At 42.3% G+C, this 25,658-nt stretch overlaps 1 protein-coding gene across 1 annotated transcript in view; it reads left to right on the top strand.

Annotated features, from left to right (window-relative positions):
* Positions 1–25,365, top strand: part of RORB (RAR related orphan receptor B) — a 365,246-nt gene extending 339,881 nt beyond the window's left edge. The window contains exons 9-10 of the mRNA XM_085633060.1: positions 10,549–10,661; positions 16,457–25,365. Of these exons, the coding sequence (XP_085489186.1) occupies positions 10,549–10,661; positions 16,457–16,612 (269 nt within the window). The 3' untranslated portion in view covers positions 16,613–25,365. The remainder of the gene's footprint in view (positions 1–10,548; positions 10,662–16,456) is intronic.
* The last annotated feature ends 293 nt before the right edge of the window (positions 25,366–25,658 follow it).

A 25,658-nucleotide genomic window follows, 5' to 3' on the forward strand; every position in this document is an offset into this window, starting at 1 on the left:
TGATACTCCACCTTAATAAAGGCGTCCAACTGCAGAGTGACCTTTTTAGTTTCCTCATATTAGCTTCTTTAATGTATCCGTGATGGCACAGCTGAAAATAATCCTGAAAGATACCACCAGGCTAACTGTAGGACCATCATTATTCACAAACTGCACTTACACAATTACTAAAGCGCTAAAGATGTCAAAACAGGAGTAAATGTATACTCCAAGATAGCCTTGGAGTAAGTGGAGTGCCGCACAAGACTACTTTCAGGTACTCTACAAATGATGTTCATTGAAATGATGTTGATTTTTTTTGTACGCACACATTCTCAGTAGATCTAAGTAGATAAACTGCACAAATATTTTGGTTTTAGGATTGTTATTTTTTAGCCTCCCTCTTCAAACAACTTAGTGCATCTTATACTGGGAGTGCCGGCCCCTACATCTATGCAGACTTGATATTTTGTGTTATGGTGAGCACACATTTCAGGGTGGTTAACCGTTAGTTTCATCTCTTACAAAAAAACAAATCGAAGACAAAAAAAACGAATTGAAAACAAAGCTAGAAAGGTCATGTGTAGTAAGGCCCAGGAAGACGTTGATACTTCAACAGAGGAAAATACAAAGGTGTCCACAAAAGCAAACATTTTACAGGAATATTTTTAATTTATTGAGCCAGTAAAAAGGTTATCTAATTTACTTCACCCTGCAACAGTATACAGCGCTGTTATTTTTACAGCTATTCATTTGGTTGTCTTAATACGACCGTCTATTTTAGCTTCTCATGTCATCTGCCTGAGGTTTCAAGCAGAGTATCTGCTTCATTTATGTAAAACATGGTAGGGTCTTGTTTACAAGATTTAGAAATCCATTGGCCAACAGAATCAGTTTTGGAGCTAATGTCACGTTTGGGGCGTGCTCTGTTCCTCTCTGTAAGTTCCTGTCCTTGTTTCTGTTTCCTAAGTATCCCATAGGTGTTTATTGATTTGCCTCCCTCAAACCTGAAACGCAGCATGCTGTCTGTATCTCTTTATGAAAACCAGTGTCAGCCTCATCTGGGGAACACCTGGTTGTGCAATAATTTAAACAACACTTGTTTTATTGGCAAGTTGGCTTATCTCATGATCAGTAGTGCATGGATATGTCCTCCTTGTTTTATTTTCTTAGCGCTGGTAATGGTTTATTAATGGTTATCCTAACCCCTCTACTGCCTCTTGATCTTAAGGTCGAAGAGATGGCCAGGAATGCAAGATTCCAGTTGAACCTTCTCTTTAGGCACCAACCCCACCTTCCAAAGCCAGACCTGGAGATGACAACCAGGGTCTGAGACATTTCAGATGGAGACCATGCTAATGCTCTAATGACTGTCCTGCCTATCTGTCGCCAAGCTTGTCACTACAGGGCGGCTCGGCTGGTCTTCAGGTTTTCAGAGGTCTGTGCCTTGGTTTTCCCGGTAAAGTCACTCAGCGAGCTGAACAGCACCTGGATACCTGTCAAGAAAACTTCAGATTTTGCACCGAAATATAATCTTAAAAAGAGGGTGTGTGTGTGTTATGTGTGTGTGTGTATTCTTTTTAGTCCTCTGCTGCTGCCCAGATGAAGCCTACTCTTGCTTTTTAGCATCTTTGTCAGTAAACATAGCATGGCATGTGACATTAGAGTCAGAAATGCTGCATGATAATGTGAGTGAGTGAATTATAGAGACACTAAGCAGAGCCCACCGCAGGCCCTAAACTTCGTTTTATTCGGTCTAGTTTTCGTCCTTACTGTGCCGTGCATAATAATAGCTGCACGGAGCTGCACCTGCATCCTGCCTGCAACAGTACATGGGGAAGCCATTGGGAAAGAAGTCAAAATAAAATAGACAGTATGATGCACACAATGATGGGCTACAAGGGCGAAGAAAAAAAAGCAAATTGGAGTAAAGGGTGAGGGAATGCAATGCACGGCTAAACAAAAAAGTATTAGGAGAGCAGAGCAGGTGTGTTTATGGCTTAAAATGATTATAGTTATTATATTCCCTCCGCCCAAGTGCCCTTATATTTCCATCTTTTATTACATTGCAAATAAGGTGACTCGTCCACATCCTAATGAGCTGTTCTGCTCGGCTGCCCAGATCGCGCCGCTGGAGCATGAAGAGAGCGCAAACAGCTGTGTCTGAAAGCTCCCAGAGACCCAGGCCCTGATCTCGGCTGCCACACTGTTTTTAAATGTAAATATTGCAGTGTAATCGAATATTTGACTCTCAACAATGCAAGCCAAGACGCCCAATAAAAATGTCGCATGAACTCCAGCGTTTGTTTTCCTTATTAGATTGTTAAAAACGTGTAAAAAGCCACCCCACTACCCATTCGGGATCTTTGCTGTGACGTCTGGTAGCTGTAATATTCTAACAGTATGCTTCCGTGTTCCCTAAAATATGTACGGTAAGCATGAATATGCATGGGAAAGCTTTAGAACACTTCCTGTTTGTTACTTTTGATCCTAAGTGTCAAGTCGTGAAATGTGTTTGATTTCGTAGGATTATTTCCTCATCGTAAAGCGGTTCTGTTAACATTATGTGCAAATAAATTCCACTCTGTTCACACGGAGGATCTTGCGGCCTTCGTGCCTAAAGCAATATATCAGAAAGTAACTTGGAGGAAGAAGGTTGCATTCGACATAATACGAAACAAGCATTGGCAATTGACAGTTTTTTTAAAAATGAAAGCGCCTCTTCATTGGCTGGCAGTTTTGTATGTGGTATTGTATATTGGTGGGTGAGTAAATGTGAGAATGAGTCAAAGGGTGTGTAAATGGATGGATGAGTGAGCCCATAGCTGAATGAATGAGTGACTGAGTGCACAGATGAATAAATAGGTGAGAAAGGTGATGAATGAGAACGTGGATTGGTGGCAGAGGGATACTCTTCCTTCCAGCCGCTGCTGGTCACTCATTCATTCATTTCTTCATGCATGTATCTCTTTGTCATTCTTCTATTCATGCATTCACTCAAACATCAATGAATCTACCCGTTTGTTCATTCTGCATTCACCCATTCACCCAATCACACACACAAAGCTGCCAGTCGTTGAAGAGGCATTTTTTTTTTAAACAGGGCGGGGTCAGGGTGGCAACCTGAGCAGATGGGCTTTCTTTCTGCTCTGCTCCCAGATCTGGCATTTTTTAATGAATCCGGCCCAGTCGAAGCCCAAGCTTTGTCCAGATTTGGTGCTCTATTGTGAGATTGTGAAAGGCGGATGGTTCTGACACCTTGGATAACTGGGGAGCTGCTTATGGATAAGCAATCCGCTTCAGAGGTGCGCCAGGCCTAAACAGCCTCTGGGCAAGATAGCGCCCATGTACTGAAGGCGTTGCAATGCGGCCAGGGCCTAAGTCATGATGGGAGTCTGTGAGTGAGAGGCCTTCAGTGCGGTGGCACCGCTAGTTGGCGATCTGCAAAACTGTGGCGTGGTGAGAGCCACATTTTCTGATGGAGCCACTTCCTGGGAGGCTAAATCAGATGAAGTCAATGCAGTGGATCAAGTAGTATCTTTGGGAGTGGTCTGGCACTCTACAGAGTCGACCCCGCCAGTGTCATGGTTGATGAATTCCTCTCAAGAAAAGTGTCCAAATATGGATAGGAAGGCGACTGGTCAAGGTGCTTTTCCCCTGGCGGCTCGGGCTGCCCTGGGACACCAGAGGGAAAGGGGGAATCCTTACTGGCCAAGTGGAGGTTGAAAGGGACGAGAGTGCCTGGAACATCTGCAGAATACAGAGCGTAACTATGCAGGCCATGAGAGAGATTGTGACGCCTTTCTACTGGGGGGGCATAGATTCTCAACAACACCTATTAAGTGCAAGACACTGGTATGGATTAAAGATGTGGCTGAGCAGCTGGCCCCACCGGACTGTCCCCTAATTCAGTGTTGTTGAGGGAACTCTGGTGAGTACCTTGACCCCTTGGATGTTCAGGGTTATCCCTCAGACTGATTGCTGGCGAAGCTGGTCTGCTGCTCTCCGGCCAGCACAAGTGCTGTTACCAGCATGGTGAAAGATAGGGCAACCAAACTTGCTCAGTCAAGCAAAATCATGAACTATGCTCACACCATCCATCCGGGTGGTCCAGTCAGAGACGAAACGGTGAAAGGCCTGGAAGAAGGAGTTGGAGAGATGGTGAGCTCAGCCCAGTCTCTTGCGGATCTGCTGTTGGCTATCCAGAGCTACCGGGATGAGATGGTCAATAAAATCCACTCAGTCGCAAATGAAGTCGATCTGCTTCGGGCAGACTTATTGATGATGCCGGACTGTGTGACCGCAGTGGAACAACATGTGGACACCCTACAACGGGAGGTCCATACCCTAAGTGATACAGTTTCTTACCTTCAGGAGCTGACGGCCCAACTGGATGAACAAATAGAAGTTTCTGAAGGTCGCTCCCAGAGAAACAGTCTGAGATTTGTGGGGTTGTCAGAGAGGTTGGAGGGGCTATCAGTGGAACTGTTCTTAAAAGAATCGATTACTATCGCCCTTCTTCCTAAGAGTCAATCCATGTTTTTCATGATTGAAAGAGCTCACAGGGCACTAGGCCCCCCTGCTGAAATCTGGGGCATCACCAAGAGCCATAATCACCTGTCTGTTCAACTTTCGTGACCGGGTCGCCATTCTTTAATGTGTTCGGATACTGGGCCCACCGCTGTTTGAAGGGAAACCCATCTCAATATTCCCCTACTACACGCAAAAAGTTCAGGAACAGTGGAAAACTCTTATATCCATCAAGAAACGCATGAGAGACTTAAATATGAAATACAGTCTGATTGTCCCTGCAAAGCTGTGTGTCTTACATGAGGGAAAGTTGTTGTTCTTTTTTAGTACAGTAGAGGCTAGTGACTGTTAGACACTTTGCAGAGGAGCACTAGCCAAAATAAAGGACAGCAGGGCTCGACCCTGTTTAGCACACAAACACAATCTGGCTACCTTCGGAGATGGAAAGGGCAGAGAAGGAGTCTTGACGATCAATTACGAGTGGAGAACATTGTGGTCTGCCCGGATGGTACTCTTCAAGCCATTGATGTAGTGCCAAGCTCGAGAGACTAGTTCCTGATACGTCAGAGTGTCCCTGGCACAACCAGTGATCGTAAACACACACTAGGAGGTAGAGCAACAAAAAAGCGGCCTATATATGTTAGCAAGTCTGGAGTATTTTTGTAAATTTACTCTTCCAATAGGAACAGAGTTTATTAAGCAAGTCGCTAGAAATGGCACTGGAGTAGAGAGCGACCCTCTGTAGTCACACATTCGTCAAGAGTGGTAGGCTGCCTGCGAAATACGTCTTTCCTGGTGCCGTGTATTTCCAGACTTACAGGTGGAGTATAACCCACTATAGTGGGTAGTGAGAGGGGTTTTGGAAAAAGGGCATAGGGATCCAACTTGTCCTGAGGAATGCCGGAGATTAGGCTTTGAACCGGCAGAAACATGTTGACCGCTATGCAGAATGGAGGGGTGGTGAGCACTTAATTTACTCACTCCACCACTATCCATTAGGTATATATTCCTTTATATACCTTTTTAATCCTGACTAGGGAATCCATGAATAAAATTATTATAGAGATATCCCTGAGCCAGTTTTAAAACTCACGATTTATCTGCACTTTTGGATCCTGTCTTTTCCGTTTGTCTTTATCACTGTTGTATTGTTTACCCCTCCCTATTGCTCCGCCTCTAGCGTTGGGTTTGCGCAGAGGCGTAAGTAGCAGCCCTATCATGAAGCATGCCACAACGTGTTGTGGGTGAGGGCAGTTTTTACAAAGTGTGTGTGCTCTTTTAAATCCATTACAATTGCTAACATATATAGGCCGCTTTTTTGTTGCTCTACCTCCTAGTGTGTGTTTACGTACTTTTCGAGGAGGATGAGGTAGGGTTTGTGCCTCCTCCCCCCTTCTCTTTGTTGTGGGTACAACCAGTGATCGCACAGACCTGGAGTGATCCCTGTGCTATGTCTGCCTGACTGTCAGTATTGATACACCCCATGGAGAGAGTGCCTAATAGAGATACTGCTAAACCTACCTGGTTGAGCTGGAGACAGTGCCAACACTGCCTGAACTATAGACTGGCCTGTGATGGGTGCTCTGGCCTGACTTGTTTTTGGGTGTGGGAGGGTGTTGGCATGCTAAGACATCTCGTGATTAAATCTACTGTATCAAAAACTGCTGGCAGGAGAGCAATGGGGAGAGGCAAGTAGACATAGAGAGGTTAATTGAGCACTTTGGCCTTGCACCTTCTTCTGAGACCTGGCCTCTAGCGAAGCACAAAGTTTCTATTAGAACTGAAAGTTTTTTATTTTGGTATAAGGTTGTGGGAATGGCTGTCGGCAGAACCCCCAAGGTATGTAGACTGGCTCAGAGATATTTCCGCATGGGTGATTGCTCAAGAGGTTCCGATGACGCATGTCTGCAGAGATGAAAATCTGGAGGATGATTTAAGAGCTTGGACAGCCATGTTGTCTGACTTAAAGGAACCACCAGTGGATGTGTCACCTGGGGAATCAGCTGTGTGATGTACTTGACGGCCACAAGGTTACTGGGGAGAAGGGGTGGATTCTGGGTCCGATGTGGTAACGTAGTGTGACACCAAAGACTGCTCAATACTAAACTGATGCGATTACCTGTAGACTGACCTTGGGGCCATCTACGAAAGCAGGGGAGGGAGGGAGGGTAGTGGGGCTTTGTTTAGCTGGTCTTAATGAGGATCATCCACTGATGTCGAAAGGCAAATTTGCTGATTTATTGCTGATGCAAATTGTATCCTATGAAACTTTAATAAACATCATTTGAAAAAAAAGGGAACATATTCCTCACCTCAATATTCAATTCCCTAGTGCTCCGAGCTTTGATTATAAATATCTCATTCAACCTGGTTATGATCAGGACACTGGTGACCACTGTAAAAGCTCCACTACTCAGGTCTGAAAATAGTTGTAGTGCATCATGGTAAAGGCCATGGTCCAGCAGAGGGTCAATATACATGTGCTCTTTCCATGTAGCTATCGTACATTAGTGAGTCAAGTTCCAGTAGGTGTCTGCCTCTTCGCATTTGAAAATGAATCACTGCGGGTGTAGTTGCCAGTCTTACTTTACTCTTGGTCCCATAAGGCTCATGAAGATTGCCTTGGCAAAACCTCGTTTGAAGAGGGAACATTTTGCTGGACTGTTTTTCAGTAATGCAAATGCAGATTACTATGACATTGTTTATTATCCTTAACTAAAGTTGTTGAGAATACCATCCACATATATCTGATCCGATCCACAAATATCTGATCCCATCCACATATATCTGATTCCATCCATATATATCAGATCCCATCCACATATATCTGATGCTGGGATAGGTCCAATCAGTGGCGTAGCATGGTATGGCAGCACCCGGGGAAAGGCAAGTATTGCGCCCCCTAACCCGTGGATCATTAGCGCTTCCTGGGTTTCTTCCACCCGTCCAGTACCTAGATACAGAAAACAGAGGCGCAGTAGGTGGAGATTTTCAATTTTGACTCTGATATAGTGGAACTCTCTACCTTAATTCAAAAAAGTTATCCTCTCTACTGAAAGTAAATGATCAAGGAAAAAGAGGAAAGAAGATATACTTCCACCGCACTCAGAGGTGGGAAGAGGAAAAACCTCCTTTTTTAAATACAACCCTCACCCACTCTTGTAGTGTCATGCTTCATCATTGGGTTCACCCTGACTCCTAAAGGTCAGGATGGGCTCAACCGTATTTCAAGGAGCACTTTGGAGACAACCTGCTTTTGTTTTTTTGTTTTTCTTGTTTTTTTTACAATTAGATAAAAAGCCTTGACTCACCCCAGGTATCTCTTTATTAACAGGGTGAGCGGGGATAAGGATATTGTAGTCCTATGACCCTAATATAAAAGTGCCAACTTGTTTCTGCCCTACTCTACTGGCCTGTGTGGGTTCAGGGCATTCGTCTCTTGATGTAGAGGTTAATAAAGTTGGGGGTCAAAGGTCCTCCTCATTAGACATGGCCTGCACACCAAATAACAGTGGTTACTGTAAATAGAGTGTACCCAGAATAAGATCGGGCAAACTACAAATCCCAGAATGCATCCCATTGACTGTAAAACTGAACCTACGGGGATTGTGGCACCTGACCTATGTTCACCTGGTAACAGCGATGTAAAGATGCCACCTACCCGGACTAACTCGGCACCCAAGCGCATGTAGTAAGTGCATGTATTAAAAAAAGCAGGGACTCACAGGCAGTACCCTGCACGTACCCTGTGCCCCAGCAGCACACACTTGCGCCACCGCACTCCTGGCCGGGCTTAGGAAGAACATCTTTAGGTGTATCCGCTTAGTCCTGAGGTCGCCAACTGTGTATGTGCAGTCCGTATGCCTGCGCAAAAGGAACATCCTGGACCGCTGCCAGCGGTGTAGTCCAGACCTCGGCCTCGGGAGGGAAGCACAGCAGCATTTCTCACCTAACCAGAGGACAGGTTCCAGACAAGGGCTTCCAGGGCAAGGCATGCAGTCTACAGCTTCAAAACACACGTCTAGGGGGTTCATATGTTGCAGCGACCACATCATCCTGAGCGAATCACTTTATATTTGGAAAGCAGTCTTGCACTTCTCAGATCCCGACTCTGGTCGGGACAACAGTCTTGCATACATGGAATATTATTGAGGTGGTTACTATTTAATGTATGTACTAACCTGCAAGCGTTGAGTTCGAATCCAGTTAGGGATAACTTGGCCTTCAGTCTCTCTTAACTGGCCAAAACAAAGCTCATTCAGCTGGGTGATTATAGCCCCTACATTTAACCCCTTTCGCCGTGGGGGAAATTCCCCCACGGCGCGGGGGGGCATGCGTGGCATCGCGTTGCTCGTGACGAGCCCAGCTCGTCATGAGGCACAGTGGAGCTGTGCTCATGACGAGCTGAGCTCGTCACGACCCCGCCCACTGATTGATTCTCCCGCACAGGTGGGGAATCAATCACGCGTGGGCTGGCCGCGGCCGTTATGACGAGCCCAGCTCGTCATGAGCACAGCTCCACTGTGCCTCATGATGAGCTAGGCTTGTCATGAGCACGCAAGCAGTTAAAACGCACACAGGCGATTCTGTTTATCTGGCATTCAACCTGTAGCTTACCAAAAAATAAGAGATGTTAATATCATCCAATTGAAGGGCGGCACTCATATATTCAACATTGGAATGATGAAGGTCTGAGCTGCCCTTACCCATATATGCACCTATAACACCCAGGGGCATATTTACAAGCCCCTATCACCTTTCACCACAGGAACATCACTTTTAGTGACGTTCCTGTGGCGATATCTGCTTTGCCTTATTTACAAGGCAGCATTAAGCCATTTCACGTGGCTTAACGCTGCCTTGTAAATAAGGCACCCTTTCACGCTGTACTTAGCGTGAAAGAGGAGGGCAATGGGTGTTGCGGTGGGTGTTCCACAGCAACACCCATTAATTTTGCCACTGCACCCTATTTACAAGGGCAGCATAAATATGGGGCAGCGCCAAAATTAACACCAGGGAAAACCTGGTCTTAAACAGGCGAAACAAGGAGAAATGCTTTATTTCTCCTTGTTTTTGCTGTTTCCATGTGTGCAGTGTTGTGCAGCACACATAGAAACAGCAAATGGCCATTGTTTGTTTATGTGCAGGAAGGTGACCCTTCCTGCACATAAACAATCTTTAAAAAAAATAACATTTTGTAACTTCTGTCTGTGCTGCATTAAGCAGCACACATAGAAGTGACAAAATGCCATTTAAAGATTGTTTATGTCCCCTCAACATAGATACCCTTTCACCATGGAGCAAGGGTGCCTGCGTTGGCGCTAGGCTGCTAAATTTAGCGCCAGCGCAGGGGGAAACGCAGAGTTGCACCATACAGTTGTAAATATGGTGCAGCCCTGCATTTCAGAGGTGATGGTTAATCCCAGGAGTCAAACGCCACATTCCGCCACTTTGTTGTAAATATGCCCCCCAGTTTGCAGAACAGTTACCCTTTGCAGGTGCATCAACCCATAATGGGGTGTTCTTTAGACGGTATAAAAAACTTTTCTACTTTTGTAACCTGCTGACTCGTTTTCTTTTCAAACCATTTTATTGCATTCTTATATCTCCAAAATATTGGGAAAATCTCATAGGCAACATTTATTATCTTAAGTAGACAATTTGAACTTGCCTAACAGATAAAATGTTAGCAGCCATTCCCAAGGTTTTAACAACTCTTAAATAGCTCTAACAGAGGTATGTACGCAGCCATGCAACCTACTGATTTATGTTTTACAAAAATAATGAGAATTTAAATTCTAGTACCTAGATAAGTGCCGAGGGTTTGATTTACAAATCTTTTTCTGTTATTAGTTTGATAAGATTATAATTCAACAGCTTACCTGACTCGAAAAAATGACTTACCTCAAATGCCCGCGGGCAAACATGAAGTTGGTAATTGTTTTGCAAACTGACAGGAAGAAACAGCACACCATGAGAAAAGCATGGTGCATTCATACTATTACCAGAAGTTAACCCCCTGTTTTTGTCTTCAATCAGATCGGCCATGGCTGCTAGAACCGAGGAAGGTCCAAAAACTCCAAGAAAAGATTTATTTTGCACTTCAGCATGTGATTCAGAAGAACCACCTTGATGATGAGACATTGGCCAAGGTGAGTTCTCCAAATGCTCCAAAATCACAAGTTTGGGAAGGAACATGAGCCAGATTTGTGTGCATAGTCAGTTGTAGCATGGAAATCCAATGGGCAAATGAGTCTCAGTGAAGGAGCCATTGTAATCCAGGGGTCAGCACAGGGTAGGTATGAGAGCTGGGGTTCAGTGGTTTTAATTTCACCCCATACCACTGGCCAGAACGCAACAGAAGCCTTCCTTAAGACCAGGAAATGTGGAAGGCTCTCTGTGGCTATATAAGCAGTTAGCAACTTTTTTTACACTGCAATTGGCAACAATACAACAGAAATGATCTGACCCGGAGTCGTGCTTATTACCTACCATGACCGGTAGAGAGGGGTAGGTCATGAGTGCGAGGACAATCCCTTGCACTTCGAGCCCATCGTCACTTGGTTCCCCAGCTGGGGATTTTCGTACTTGCCCTTGTCCATGGCATGACAGCACATGGATACTGCTGGGATGGGCCCTTTCAGATGCTCGTGAAGTTTTGCACCTTTGCGGGGGTTTGGGAATCATGCAATACTCTTCTTTGTCTCAGGCATTCTCGTGTGCTCGGCTACTTGTGTGGTGCATAGAAGCCGTCACCTCATTGAACTAGGAGATGTTGCTAGTAACCTGTCACTCACCTTGTTGCACAGTGACCATAGTTCCATCAGTCTTGACCATTTCCCTGACTTCCGTCTCGTATGGTGTCCGAAACTTCCTCCCGGGATGTTTGTCCTTCATGATGATGGATGCTCCGACTTGCAGAGTGGGATCCTGTGCTCGCCGACAATGGCTGGCTTTGTTATTGGTGGTTCTACTGTGCAGCTGTGTGGCTTCAACATCCATGCCAGCCATATCCCATTCAGTGTCTTTGGAACGCTGTCCTGTGTTGACCTCTGAAACAGTAGATTGGCAGCAGCTGAGTTGGTCTTGCTGTGAAGAGTTTGCCTATATGCCCATAGAAGCTTGAATAGGCAGCATTCAGCATCTTCTCCAAGGTCCACGGCAATCCTCAGAGCTCAGTTGCTGGTTCTCATAAACCTTCCCACCTCCCCATTAGCCTGTGGCCACCGGGGGGTGATCTTCCAGTGACGAATGGCCAGAGCCTCCAAGTATTCTTGAAAATCACGTCCCTGGAAAGGTGGCACTTTGTCCGACTTCACCTCGTCAGGAAGGCCCATCATCGCAAACGTCTTCACCAGGATGTGCTTGTTGTGGGATGAACGCTTTTGATGGCACCACCTCCGACCACTAAGAATTTGGAATACAAATCAATTGCCACTACGGTGATCCATCCATCTGGAAAGGTTTGAAAATCGATGCTGACCTTTGACCAAGGTCAAATTTTGACCCGGGTCAAAGGCTGGGTTCTCCTGTCAAGACTGGTGCAGGTGTGGGATCTCCGCTCGTGATGGCACACGAGTGGCAGTTGTGTACTTTGTCATCGACCATAGCATCTATGCCCGGGAACCGTACCTTGTTGCGCAGGCGGGACTTCGTCTTCGGTGTCCCTGGTTTGCCAAGTCAGCCACACGGGCCCAGAGGCTCTTGGGCATCATGATCGGCTGTCCACACAACAGCAGGCCATTCTGGCTTTTGTTGAGTTCACTCCTTACCCACCATATTTGCTGCCTGGACGCTCACTCATTCGGTGTCAGGGTTCGAACCACTTTGAGGAAACGTTGCCATGGTCTGTTGGCCAGCGCCTCATTTGCCCTTGTCAGGCTTTCGTCATTCTTGGTGGCCTCACATATTTCCTGAAGAGGTAGAGCCATGGGGCAAGCATCACTCATGATCATCCTGATTAAGTCATCAGTTCCTTCCTCTTCAGCCGTCGGGCTCCTCGCCTCCTGAGGTGATCGGTGCCGTGGCAGGCAATACACAGGGATAATGACCCCAGAACAATAGAGCACCTCAAATGCATAGGGTTGTAGTTGAGCAGCCCATCTTTCGAACAATGGAGGGACCAATTGGGTTGGGCCTGCTAACAGCCGAAGAAGTGGTTTGTGGCCAGTGGCAACCTAGAACTCATGGCCCCAGAGGTATAAATGAAAATGTTGACACGACCACTTAATGGCCAGAACTTCACACTCAATCTGAGCATAACGAGTTTCTATCTCGGACAATACCGACTGGCATTCGCCATTGGGACTCATTGACGGTTCGACCCTTGCTGCATGAGGACAGTGCCCAGACCCACAGGGCTGGCATCCACTATGGCATCCACTATTAGCTCTGTCTTCCTCTAAGGGAGAAAGTGGTGACCTTGTCGAGGAGGCCTTGATGATCCTGAAGGCCTTGCAGCTGTGGGAGTCCAATCCCATGGGACTGTGGTGCGAGTAAGGGTCCTGAGCCGCTCTGACACTGTTGCAAGATTCAGGATAAACTTCCCTTGTATGTAGCCATTCCCAGGAAGCTGCGAACCTCCATGGAGTTCTGCAGCACTGGTGCTTCTGAATCACAGCTGCCTTTTGAGGATCATCTTTGAGTCCATCTTGAGAGAAGCTGTTGTCAAAATAGTCTACAATATTTTGATAAAAGGAAACAATTTTTGTGCAATGTCAGGCTGTTTTTGGCTAGGCGTTGAAGGGTGGCCCTCAAAGGGACATAGTGTTTCTCTAGGCTCTCTGAATGTAGGATGTCATCACTTAAGTTAATGATCCCCAGCAGACCAGGGAGGGTTTCCTTGATGGCATTCTGAAATACCTCTGCCATGGATGGCTCACCACAGTTCAGCCGCTTGTAGCATCGAAGGCTGACTTGCATGGAAAAGGTCATAACGTAGCGACTCTCAGGGCCAGCACCAGTTGGTGGTAACCAGAGTTTAAGTTCAGCTTCAAGAACCATTTTGCCACAATGAGGTCTGCTAAGATATCGTCTATCGTTAATGTTATGTGACACTCCTGTCTGATTACTGGATTCGGGAGAATCATGTCGACGCAGAGGTGTATCGCACTTGGCTGCTTTGCTCAGGGCCAGTGCCCAGACAGCTGCATCAAAATCGGAGTCACCCCCAGTATTTGGTAATCTCAAAGAGGTCATATACACGATACCTAAACAGGGATGCACATTATTTAGCCATTGAGATAGGTAAAAATGCACAAAAAACAAGATGGAGAAGTTGTATTAAATATATTCAGGTACAAAGGAGATCAATATTTGTAACTAATCACGGTTAATTTGACATAATAATGACATGCGCAGATGCAAATTATATAAGAATTTAAAATATATACATGCATATTTGATTCGTCGTCTTCATAATTTTTTCAAGCCTCAAAGCAGAGGCACATACAACGTCCAATTTACGTATTTTATATTTCAAAGAAGTTGTTGAAGCAATTGTGCAAGTAAAAAATAAGACGCAACTCATATCATACAAGACAACACATACCATATGCATAGTCGAACATACAAAAAAAGGCTTTTGTTAGGCCTATAGAATTATTTCAGCCACTAGCTATACAAGCCCAGCTGACTTTAGGCATTGATCATAAGGGATGTCCATTAGCACTAGTATCAGGCCATGGCATTTTGGCATATGTGAACTACTTAATAAAGTAGTTCTCATACATATTGCTGTAAATCCTGTTTTAATGCTTTTTCATGGAGGGCATCACACTCTACCTGCACGCATAACCCACACAGACCTCACAGCTCAACCGTTGTCCCCCGCTACCCCTCACTCATCCCTGTTTTATTAACCACTTCAAAAATATATTTTTTGTTACTAGTTTTTTTTCCCGAGGCCCCAGCAGCTGCAAAGTGCTATCTGACTGCTCACTTTAGTTTTTCCACACTTGCACGTATTTTACTGTTTTAAAATAGCCACGGCCCCTTGGGAATGTTAAAGTTAAAAAAAATGGTCATCAGTGCATCAAGATGATTGCATGGCAACGCATTTAGATATAAGCATCACAACGCATGTTCATGCATTCAAGCATACAGAAGCCATCATAGAATTATGCTAGTCCAAATAATTTGTTAGGTGCTCGCAAGCATGTGCATGCATTGTGATGCACTGGTGGCCATTTTTTTTTTTTTTTTTTTATTATTGGCAAGTTTAAACTGGTAAAATAAAAACATAGGCAAAACTTATACATTGGTACTCGCCTCTTTAAAGCTAAATGATTTGGCTTGGCAATGTTTATTACAAATGGGTGCATACCGTTTTGCAGAGGTGACATATATGAGCTGCAACAGACAGTGAGGTTGAAGCTCTACCTACTAATTCCATAAATGCTCCTTCAACACATTTCAGCATGCTCCAATTTTTGAGTGAATAGCATCTCGAAAACCAGTGATCCAGAAGGGCAAAGTACTTCACCAGAATGGGCTCAATAAGTGAAAGCTTTCTACCACAGGTGGCTCTTCTTCCCTTCAGTGTTGGCATCTATTTAACGGGGTGGCAGGGGGTGGGGGTGTGTAAATGAAAAAAACATTCGACTTACCTGCATGCCGACTGCGGTCTCTCGGTCCTCTTCATCACTCCGGGAGCAGGAAGGAAGCAGGAAGCACCCAGACTCCCTGTCTCTCCTGGCCAATCACGACGCTGCATCACAGCAGCATTGTAATTGATCTGAGTGCCGCGATTCAGCGCTCAGAGAGGGACTAGGGGCATGGGCATTTTCTCCACTCAGGCTGTGCAATAGAGCCTGTGGAGAACAAGAAAAGTGCACATGCCTGTTTGGCCGGCCCAAGACGGCCAGCCAAACCATCATGCGCCACCACTCTTCCCCCTGTTCCTGTGAAGTCCAACCCTGCCCCATCCCTAACAACCTGGAACAATAAAATCATAATAGCGTTCGTTATTATCATTTTATTTTTCCTTTTTCAACTGCTCACAGAGCAGTGGGGCGATGCTCTTCTGAATTAGCGGAGGAGCCGCCCCCGCTTCCCTTCCTTTTTACTCGCAGTTCAGTTGCCTCGTGGACATAGGAATATGGGGCATTGTGCTGCAGCAGATTCAACGAATACCAATCTCTCACCTCACTTTGCAGTGGAATCTCATGGAACAGGGTAGATAGCTGGGAATACTGAATTTTCTTGGTCACAGAGGGGGAAGCATCCAAGACCCCAAATACTTCATTTTTTTTATATATTACTCAGCATTCCCTTTGCATTTTCGGCCTTTTTTTATATGAAAAAGTCCCTCCCACGTTTTATTACTTTTACTCATCCTTCCTGCAAATTGTTTTTGTGCTTTATTCCTTTTCCCACCCATTTTTTCAATGCTTTATATGGGCAGTAGTGTCCTCTATTGAGTACTTGCACTTCTTTAATTTGAAAGGGAGAGGACCTGCCCTTCTCAGCAATGGTGTGATGCATTTAATAGGAGAGTCCCAGCACTTCTCAGGAGCAAACCGGTACTCTAAATAGTGAGTAGCGGCACTTTCACATTTCCATGTAAAGCCCTGCATTTACTGCTTTACCTTGACCTTCTGCTGACTGCCTGGTCCTCTGCCCTGTAGACCGACACGTGTGTGGCAGGGCAGCAAAGGCCACTTTGGCAATGATCGGTCTGTCCTGCTGATCACAGAATATGCATACATGTTATTTCTTTGGTTGAGCGTATTCAAGGAATAGGCTGGCTCCACAACCCTCCTATTGATTGACAACCTTCAAACAGAGCACTTAACATTTGTTAACTCTTTTCTACAAAGCACCTCAGAGTTGTGCTCATTGCTAGAGGTAACACTCTTGTCAGATAAATTGTTCATTGCGCTAAAAATACACAAAACGTGAAGAGAAATAATCTTTGGTTTTTACTCTGTTTCTTTTGTGCCCACAGTTGATAACCAAGATACCGAACATAACTGCACTTTGCAACCTGCATGGGGAGAAATTGCAGGTGTTTAAGCAATCTCATCCGGAAATAGTCAACACACTGTTCCCTCCGCTGTACAAGGAGCTCTTTAATCCAGATGTGACTACTGGCTGCAAGTGAAGGCAGAGCAGGGAGACTTCTCATTTGTTCCCGACATGCATTGCTACTGAGACAAAACTAATGTGGTCAAGCGGACTTCAGAAGTTACCACTACAACACTAGGAATGTGCTGCACTTAATAGAATAATATTTCACCGCTACAGTTTGACGAATGTAAATATGCACCTCTGAGTGGGCGTCTCTCTCTCTTTTTCTCTGTGTCTTTTTGTTGTTGTTTTGGAACTGACCATAAATGTAAAAATATAGAACACTGGGTGTTTTTTTTACTTCATTGGGGTAAAATTTAAAAAGCAAATGTTCATAGAATTGTACTGTAGATATTAATGCGAAACGAGAAACACTTTTCAGTGTTACTCTTTTTCCCTATTGTTTAATTATAAATTAAAAAAATTATACATGTTAGACATACCTATTTCTATGTTTTAGATAGTTAATGCATGTGAAAATTTGTTTAAAAAAACGCTGTAGATATATTTATATATATGTATCTGTAGGTACATGCAATACATGTGTTTGTGTTTGTATGTGCATTGATATATGCATATACACACACTCATACACAAACAAGCATGTATACATATGTGTGTGGATATGTTTCTTTGTGTGCCCATGTGTGCGCACACATACCACACACACACACTAACACACATATATATTGAATAACTCATTCAAGTTTTCTTGAGTAGTATCCTCTTTATAAGTATGTTTTGTTATTTATCATTCAATTACTGCATCTGAGTATGGTTGAACAGCTAATTCTTCCCACCGAAACATGGTTCTCAATTGCCAATGTACTTGATGTGTCATTAATAGTCTGCCTGTGTATGTGAGTGTGGGGAACATACACTGATGGGGTAGAGAAGCCTTGTCTGGATGGTGCCAGAAGCAGAAGAATTTTAATTGTGACTTCTGATGCTTAGGAAGTGATGTGCACAGGTTAAACCTATAGGAGTCTGATACGCCAAGATCACGTTCATGTGTAGGATACATTGTATTCTTTAAAACATGATTGTTTTCTTCCATTTCCCACATGAAGTGCACCTTTATTCACTGGATTGGGAAAATACCCAATTGTGATCTTAAACAAAAGGGATATAGTTCACGTTTAGGCCAAGTCCCCTCAACTTTACATGATATTATGCCGCTTGACATTATGTGCTATCTGATGCCAGCAAGCAGGTGTTCACTCAGATAAATCATTAATTAGTTTGGTAAAATTGTATTTGCTTTTGGCCGCTATTTCCATCCATGGTTCAATTCCCTCTCAACATAGTACACAGTCATGATCCTTCTGAAGAGCAGTTCAGTGGTCGCTTCTGGAGAAACACGCTCCCTAAATTCAATGTGTGATTCAAATGTGAGCCAATGCCATCCTGCCTATCGATGAACAGAGGGAGTGACTCTGAATTATCTCACATGTTGTATGGATGAAATGAAAGTACCCTTCTGGCCAGATATTTTCAAGGTACATATTGAAAACGAATAAGGAGAGCAGCCATTTTCTTTTTGAAAAAAACAATTTGCTTAGGCTAGAGCTCAACCTGCCCCTTGTATATTGATATTTTCACCCCTCCACTGCAGGCCATACTTTCTAGGAAGCTTTTGTTTAATATCTTGTTTTATGTAGCACTTAAAGTCTTGTGTAAGCCAGCACTGCATCAACAGATGACGCTATCACCCAACTCGTTGGCAAGACTTTTATCAGCATGAGAAAGATACAATGCTAGGTTAGCCCTGTTGTGATTTACACTTGCTGGCTACACATCAGTTCTTGGGGTTAGTTTTCAGGGACTCCCAGTTATTTGTGATGTGAATGTAAGACTCACATAAAGCGAAAGAGATGACAAGCGAGGGGTCAAGAGTTGTGTTTTTTGCAGCACTTAAAATAATCATTAGCCGTCATAGCCGTGCATTAGGGCTAATTGGGGCAGGATTAGCTGCCACCATTCGGTGTAATGGTCAGAATGTTGTTACTGAAAAAGAAAACATTTGGCAATGATGTTATCTTGTTCCTCTTGCAGGTCAAAATATGAGTACACTGCTCAGCGACAAGTACAGCATAACCAACTGTGCTGAAGTAAATTACATTTAGTGTCTTGGCGGACAGATGTAGACAGCATGTTAGAAGACAGCAGCGACTTAATCCTGGCGGTGTAAATGTCACTCCTGCTGGCTTTTTGTATTAAGAATTAATTCAGAGAGTCGCGTTTCTTCTAATGGAAAGATTACTTTACTGATTGCCAGGAAGAAAACGGTAACACAGAGACACTGAAACCAAGCAGCTAGTAAATGCACTCTAGAGATTGGGTGTGCGGTTGGTACAGGGCCGTGGACTGTTTGTGGGCCTTGTTTATATTTCCATTAGCAGTTTCTGGCTCACGGGCTACTGTTATATCAGTGGATGAATAGCTTAATGTCGGTCCTATGTTGGTGGTGACCATGAGAAGGGTTCAGATACGCGTGGAATGCCTCCTGCCCTAAGTTATTTTGTGCTGCTTTGTACAGTTTGTCTAATCCCACCCGAATGAAACATCTAGCTAGAACATTTTAATACCAGTTTAAATTGTAAGGTACATTTTTAAAGTCATTTAATAAAGTTACTGCATATCCCTGAAATGATAAGACCATCTCTCCTGCCACACATCTATCTCATCCTGCAAAAGCACTGCCGCAAAATGTGGACTACCACCTACGGGGAAGCAGTTGGATTTGTCATTAACACCACCATGCACTTGAAAACAAAGTGGCTGATATCTGTTAAACAGTGCCCAGACCTCCACATGTTGCATGAGCGCATGACCACTTTTACCCCCTCCTCCACCCTCCAGCTTCAACTGTGTCTACCACTGCCACACAGGCTGCTGCTTCATAGAATACCCATCTAGGAGTTAGAGTTGTATAACAGAATGGGAAAGTATAGTAAAGAACTTTCTTAGGAGCCTTCCCAAATCAGGCCTCTGAATGTGACACTTGTAAAGCGCTCTACTATCCGGAGGTGTCTAAATGTATATCTGGTATGAATGGAAATGATGATATGACTTCTGTTAGCCTTGATCTCTTGGTATTTGCTGCTTTGTAGTGACAATATGTGTTAGTACAAAAGGTGCCATACACGCACACACATCACTCTACCTTTAGCCGCCTGGTTGTTATGAGGGAACAAACCTTCTTCGTCTTCTCTTACTACGGGCTTATGAATGGCATGCCACACAACTTACGTTAGGACTATTCTGTAACATCATGGGTCAATACAATACCATGTTACAGGCCCTGTGGTACAGCTCTGACTCCATACTTTAACATATGATGGTACTGTGTGTATTACTGTAACTCAAGGCACCTGGTTTCACTCCGTCCCCTATGTTCCTTTGTAACTGACAATCACTGCATGATGCAGATGTTGCACTGTATGTCACTCAGGGGCGATTTTTATAGGAATTAAAAGAAGGAAAAGGAAGTTTATTACCTTTGGACGTTTTTAAATAAAAGCACATGCTCAAATTTTAGAATTAAGCAAACCCAGGCAAGGCTTAAAACCAGCAATTACAAGCACAATTCATTTTGTAAAAACTGAATTCACTGTCATGGTTATTCTTTATTAAGTTGTTCTTTGACATTTAGTCTAGCAAGGGTACGGGTTGTATTATTGTTTAAAGTATTATCTGATGATATCACAGTTACTTCAGATAAATATCTACAATCCTCATACTTGCCAATCTTACAAAGCACACATCTGTACAGCCTCCAAACCCATTAGTAGAATTAAATACAAATACTATGTTTAACAGCCATTAAAATGTACTCTCATTCACTTGCACGAAAGCATATTTCTTCAGTTTGAAAAAATACTCTATATTACCACTAAAGGAACATTTTCTAAAGCCATGAGTTATTGAGCAGATGGACTGTCATTTCCTTGGAAATATTATGTTTATTTCTATCCCATAATCAAAAATAAAAATTGCACTTTAATACTTACTTTGATAGAATTTTAATACTTTTGTGCAATGCCACACAGCATATATTTGCATATATCTCCTGTGAATAGTTATTTTCAGATTCTTTCAGTACACAACTTGCAGACTTATAAAACGTAGACAACAGAGTCTGAGCATTGTTACAAGAGCCCTATGAAGTTCTGGTATGGGTGGTAACTCCCGTATACACACATCCACACAACATATATGACAACTTCATAATGACTTACTAATTTCTCATCGCACAGTTTTCACAGCAATACAGCTTCATACAACACAGTAGTATCTGCTGTCTTTTAACCTAGAATCTCAGAAAGATTCATCCTCTCCAATAGCACTTTTATACAGCTTCTCGGTCCCTCATCCTCCAAACCAGAAATAATCTCACTCTTTATCCAAAAAGACCAGCAAATATGTTTAAAATGCTCTTTGTGATACAGAATGTGTTATGATATTGCCTCGCCCCACTTCTGTGGTGCCTTCAATGACTTCCTGCCATTACGTATGTACTAACATGGAAACTATTTGACTGCGTAATTGGAAAGTACAATTATCTGGAAGTTTAAAAAACTGTATATAGATATGAAATAAGTAATTACATACAAAATAATTGTACCCAACGATATAAATCATACAACAAGCTGACTGCGGTACGGGACATATTAGTCACCTATACACAGATCGTATTGTTTCAGCTACCTTTGGGAACTAAATCAGTTGGCTCAGACAAGTAAATATAATTAATACTGAAATTCTGTTAAAATCTAAATGACACAGAATAATGATAAAAAATCCACACAGCTCACGTTCCTCCATGCAATGCATATTCTCATACACCACATGTCACCTTTTCCTGTGATAACTTCTGTGCATATCCTATTCACCGTCACAAAGAATGTATGTCCACACTTGCAATATAGAATGAATGCACATGTATTAGACATAGCCCTCCATTGTGCAGATGCACACAGTGACATGCATACTTGCTTCACATGTACAACTAATGCATACAATATTATACACAAAAACAAAAGAAAAATTATTATGACTGCTTGCTAGTTTAACCTAGCAAGAACTGTATTGACAAGCACTTCTATTAAGTCTGTTAGAACCTTTTAATGCCAACAAGAGTGAAACAACTAGTGCAATTAAAAGCCAGGAAGTGAAAGGCAACCATTGATTCCAGTATGGTTAAAGCTTCTCTTCCAGATGTAGAACCTGGCATTATCTTTAAACTGGCTGACGGACATTTTCTCTTCCCTTAAATACCTCCCTGAGATGATGTGTGAGTTATTGTCGAATTGCAACTGCACAGCTGGTACACCATGTGTTATTATATGGTCTATGTACTCTATCATACTCCGAAGTTAGATTTTAGCAACCAAGGTATTATTTTATCCAGTGTCCAAAATAGAGGAATTTTTCCTGCCACCTACTTAAATTATTCGCTTCCATGTATGGCTCACATCCACAATTTTAAGCATGGAAGAATTTTGACTTGTATGGCTTACACAAATTGTATTACTTCCGCTTATCAACGTTATTGAATAACTTATATTGACTGCAAGCTGAATACAGCACATGCTGTTTCTTCTTATTTATTCCCAATCACACAAGGATGAGTATAAAAATTTTAATCTGGACATTTTTAAATTTTTGACAATTATGCTGAAGTTCAAAATAACAGCTAGTCTAAGTTATCCTAACTGTAAATATTAAAGTATAAAATCATAAATGTAAGATACCCATCACAGGTTTAATAGTTATACTAAAACGTTTTATAGAGCATAAAAACATCTGGAACAAAGACAGGTTGTTTTAATCATTCACTTATATGTAAAAATGCATATAAATTCTTCATCATTATTTTCAGATTTAAAAAATATACAAATACATATACGAACATTTACACCACTCTGTACAGAAACATCTACTAATGACAGTGAATTCAGACATTTATATGAACAATTAATATATTAAACTACAACACCTTTATGTGTAGAGAAACAGAAATTGTTAGGTACAGCAGCAATAACTTTTTTGTTTTTATATGATATGTACTTTTGTGTGCTGAAACTGTGCATGCTGTATGGTGTACAATAAAAAGAGACAATGGAATGCACCAGGAGCAATAGAGTTTTGTACACATGTTCACCTTGTGAAACCTGTTTTTCATGATCAAAGCGACCATTAGCATTTGTGTTTTGCTCATCCGGTACAGAGGCAACATTATCAGATTCAGTAGCAAAATGCAATTGACAGTGGACACTTTATTTGATGTCACCAACATGTTTCTTCCTCAAACTCTCCCCCATTGTAGCTGCTAGCTCCTTAAGTAGTGACCTTCAAAAGGATTATGGAGCAAGCCAGGGCAGGAGAACAGACTTTCCCTTGAAGGTTGTTCTGCTTAAAAAGCAGCTCATGAAAAATACTTCAATCTGTCTTGATTAGATTCTAAGCTCAGCAAATCAGAAGCAGAGGGGATTATTCTGTCAGACTCTTCGGGGAATCAAATGCAGCTGGATCTTTCTTCTTTCAATAAAACCATAGCTCTGTCTAAGGTTCAAATAAGCACATTTTGCTTTGACAGACAAAAAAAATGTATATTATTCGTACCTTCAAGGTTTTCTATTTGGCCATGCATCCCTATGCAGCAAATGCGATTTTTTTAAATAGGAAATGTGTTTTTATTAAAAAATATAAAACGTTATTGGTTATTATGAGAAATTATGGCAATACATGTATCTGTAATTCCTGCTCTGAGGCATACAGATTACCAAGGTAGAAGTGAGGTCAGACTATTGACCATACATAATGCACAACAAATAATTCTAATGACGTTCCTTATCCTCATCTCACTGAAATGTGTTTATGCATGTATGTCATACTCTTACAGGTGTTGTAAGGCATTTCAACAGTAAATGATCTTATCTTGTAAAGACAGTACAGTAACTGCATCGAAAATATGTGAATATCTGCAACATCCGGCTATTAACTCTGCATAGTCTGCCTCATCTGATTTCCACTGGATAAAATAATGAAAACAAACTACTATGTATTGTAGAAAGTGTAGAAGACAAATACAATATTTTTGCAGATGTAACTACTTTTAATATATGCTAGTTGGAAGTCTCAAACAGTTGTATGCCGTCTGTGTAATATTTCTGTTGTACATAACTTGAGGGAGTGCATACACTGATGTTTTCTATGTCTGTTTAAATTGAAAACTTTGTACTTGTTTTTTAAAAGGACAAAAACAATTGAAGAGCAAGCAACGTACTTCCTTCCTTTTGAGTGTTGAGGACACTTCAGTTTGTACAGAAAACTGATTGTAAGAATACAAACTAGCCTTTTGACCTGCCTACATGTTTCAGCATACACTCTTGCTTGCGATTCTCAACGCTATGAGGCTTCTGCAGACACCCTGCCCCAAAGATTCTTGCAGTCACCAGTTTGGACTCACAACTTCAACTGGAAACCATGTATTGCAACAAGATGATTCAATGACACGTGGGACATTGAACACGCATTAATTTTTCAAATGTTTCCTATATGGAGGACTTTGGAAACAAAGGACCCCACTAAATGGCTTCAGCTAGCCCTTACTTTATAGTGTTTTGGGGCAACATGGTAAAACAGGACCCTATTTAACAAAGAACCAAAACTAAGGTGTAATTTAAAGCCATACTTCCTTTTGAATAAATACATGTTGCAAAGAATCAAGGCAAAAATCAATAACAATGTTTTTCCGCCCGTGTCTGCAAGAACTGTTGTACCACTAGGACACACGTAAGGGCATATTTATGTGGTTAAAGGTCTCCCCTTACAATCAAACCATGACAGTGAATGATGTTTTGGAGACCAATTTATATGAAAGAGATGTTTTAGATTTAAAAGAAAAACATTTTTCAATCTTTGAATATTTTTGGAGAAAATAAAACTCAAATACTTCCTGGTTTTAATAGAATTGTGCATAAAAATACAGTTTTGTTATATTTCCAATTTTCAGAGGATGTATTACATTTTATTTTGGCTATCATGGTCACAGTCAACCAAAGGCTGAATGACTGAAGGCGTCATAACAAAAGGGAAGGTCACAAATAGTACACCCTCCACCCAGATTGCAAAGACTCTGGCTTATTTGGTGCTTGGCTGTAGTATTTAGGAATTGCTGTCCTATTGTTGGTGTAGTTTGCTACTGTTGATAAGCATGCTCACCACTGTTGGTAACCCACTGAACCCGCATTGCCTGACAAGTGTGTAATTATATTATTCACTCCTAAATCATAGCAAGAAAGTACTTTCAAAGAAATAAAACTCAATTGCCTTGTACAGCCACCACGGTTTATTTCATTTTTGCCTAAGTGTATGATAACGTTTTTGTTTCAATGTCCTATGTCTAAAAAAGGGCAAGATCACAAAGGTTTTTAACTATGGCATTTGAAGGTGTCTGTCTCTCCCCTGTCCCTGTTTACTACACAAGCCCTAACATGTTATGTACTGCAAGTAAAACTACAGCCTGATTCATTACATTTTAAAGGTCATCAAAAGTTTTCCATGTATCTCATAGGACCACACTACGACATCCCCGGTCAAAATGTTTTCTCTTAATTTAGAATGTAATAGGATTGGTCCTATTTTATGTTGTTTAAATTATTAGTTATGTACTGTTAGCATTCCATTAAAATGCACATATGATTTATAAATGTTTTCTGTAAATGACAATCAATGTTGATGAAGTTACTTTCTTTAATGCTGGAGAAAATAAAAAAGTATACAATATTGAAGCTGTTGATGGACTTTTTTTTACCAATGGATGAATGTCATGGAACTTCTTTATGAGAGGGAAGCCTTTGTCTGTATTTCTCATAGTTACATGAAATGAATACACAGTACTGTGCATAATAGTTCTAACATCTTCATGCACAATAGACTGCTGCAGGAGATCTGCAAATCCATGGTCCCACTGTCCAGATTACTCATATTAAGCAAGCATTTGCAATGCAATAGGTCTCGCATTTACGAGAGTTTAAGCTATTGCCACTGTAAATGACAATGCCTTTTATTTA

The sequence above is a fragment of the Triturus cristatus genome, chromosome 2_1, assembly GCF_964204655.1.
Source record: "Triturus cristatus chromosome 2_1, aTriCri1.1, whole genome shotgun sequence".
NCBI classification, from domain to species: domain Eukaryota; kingdom Metazoa; phylum Chordata; class Amphibia; order Caudata; family Salamandridae; genus Triturus; species Triturus cristatus.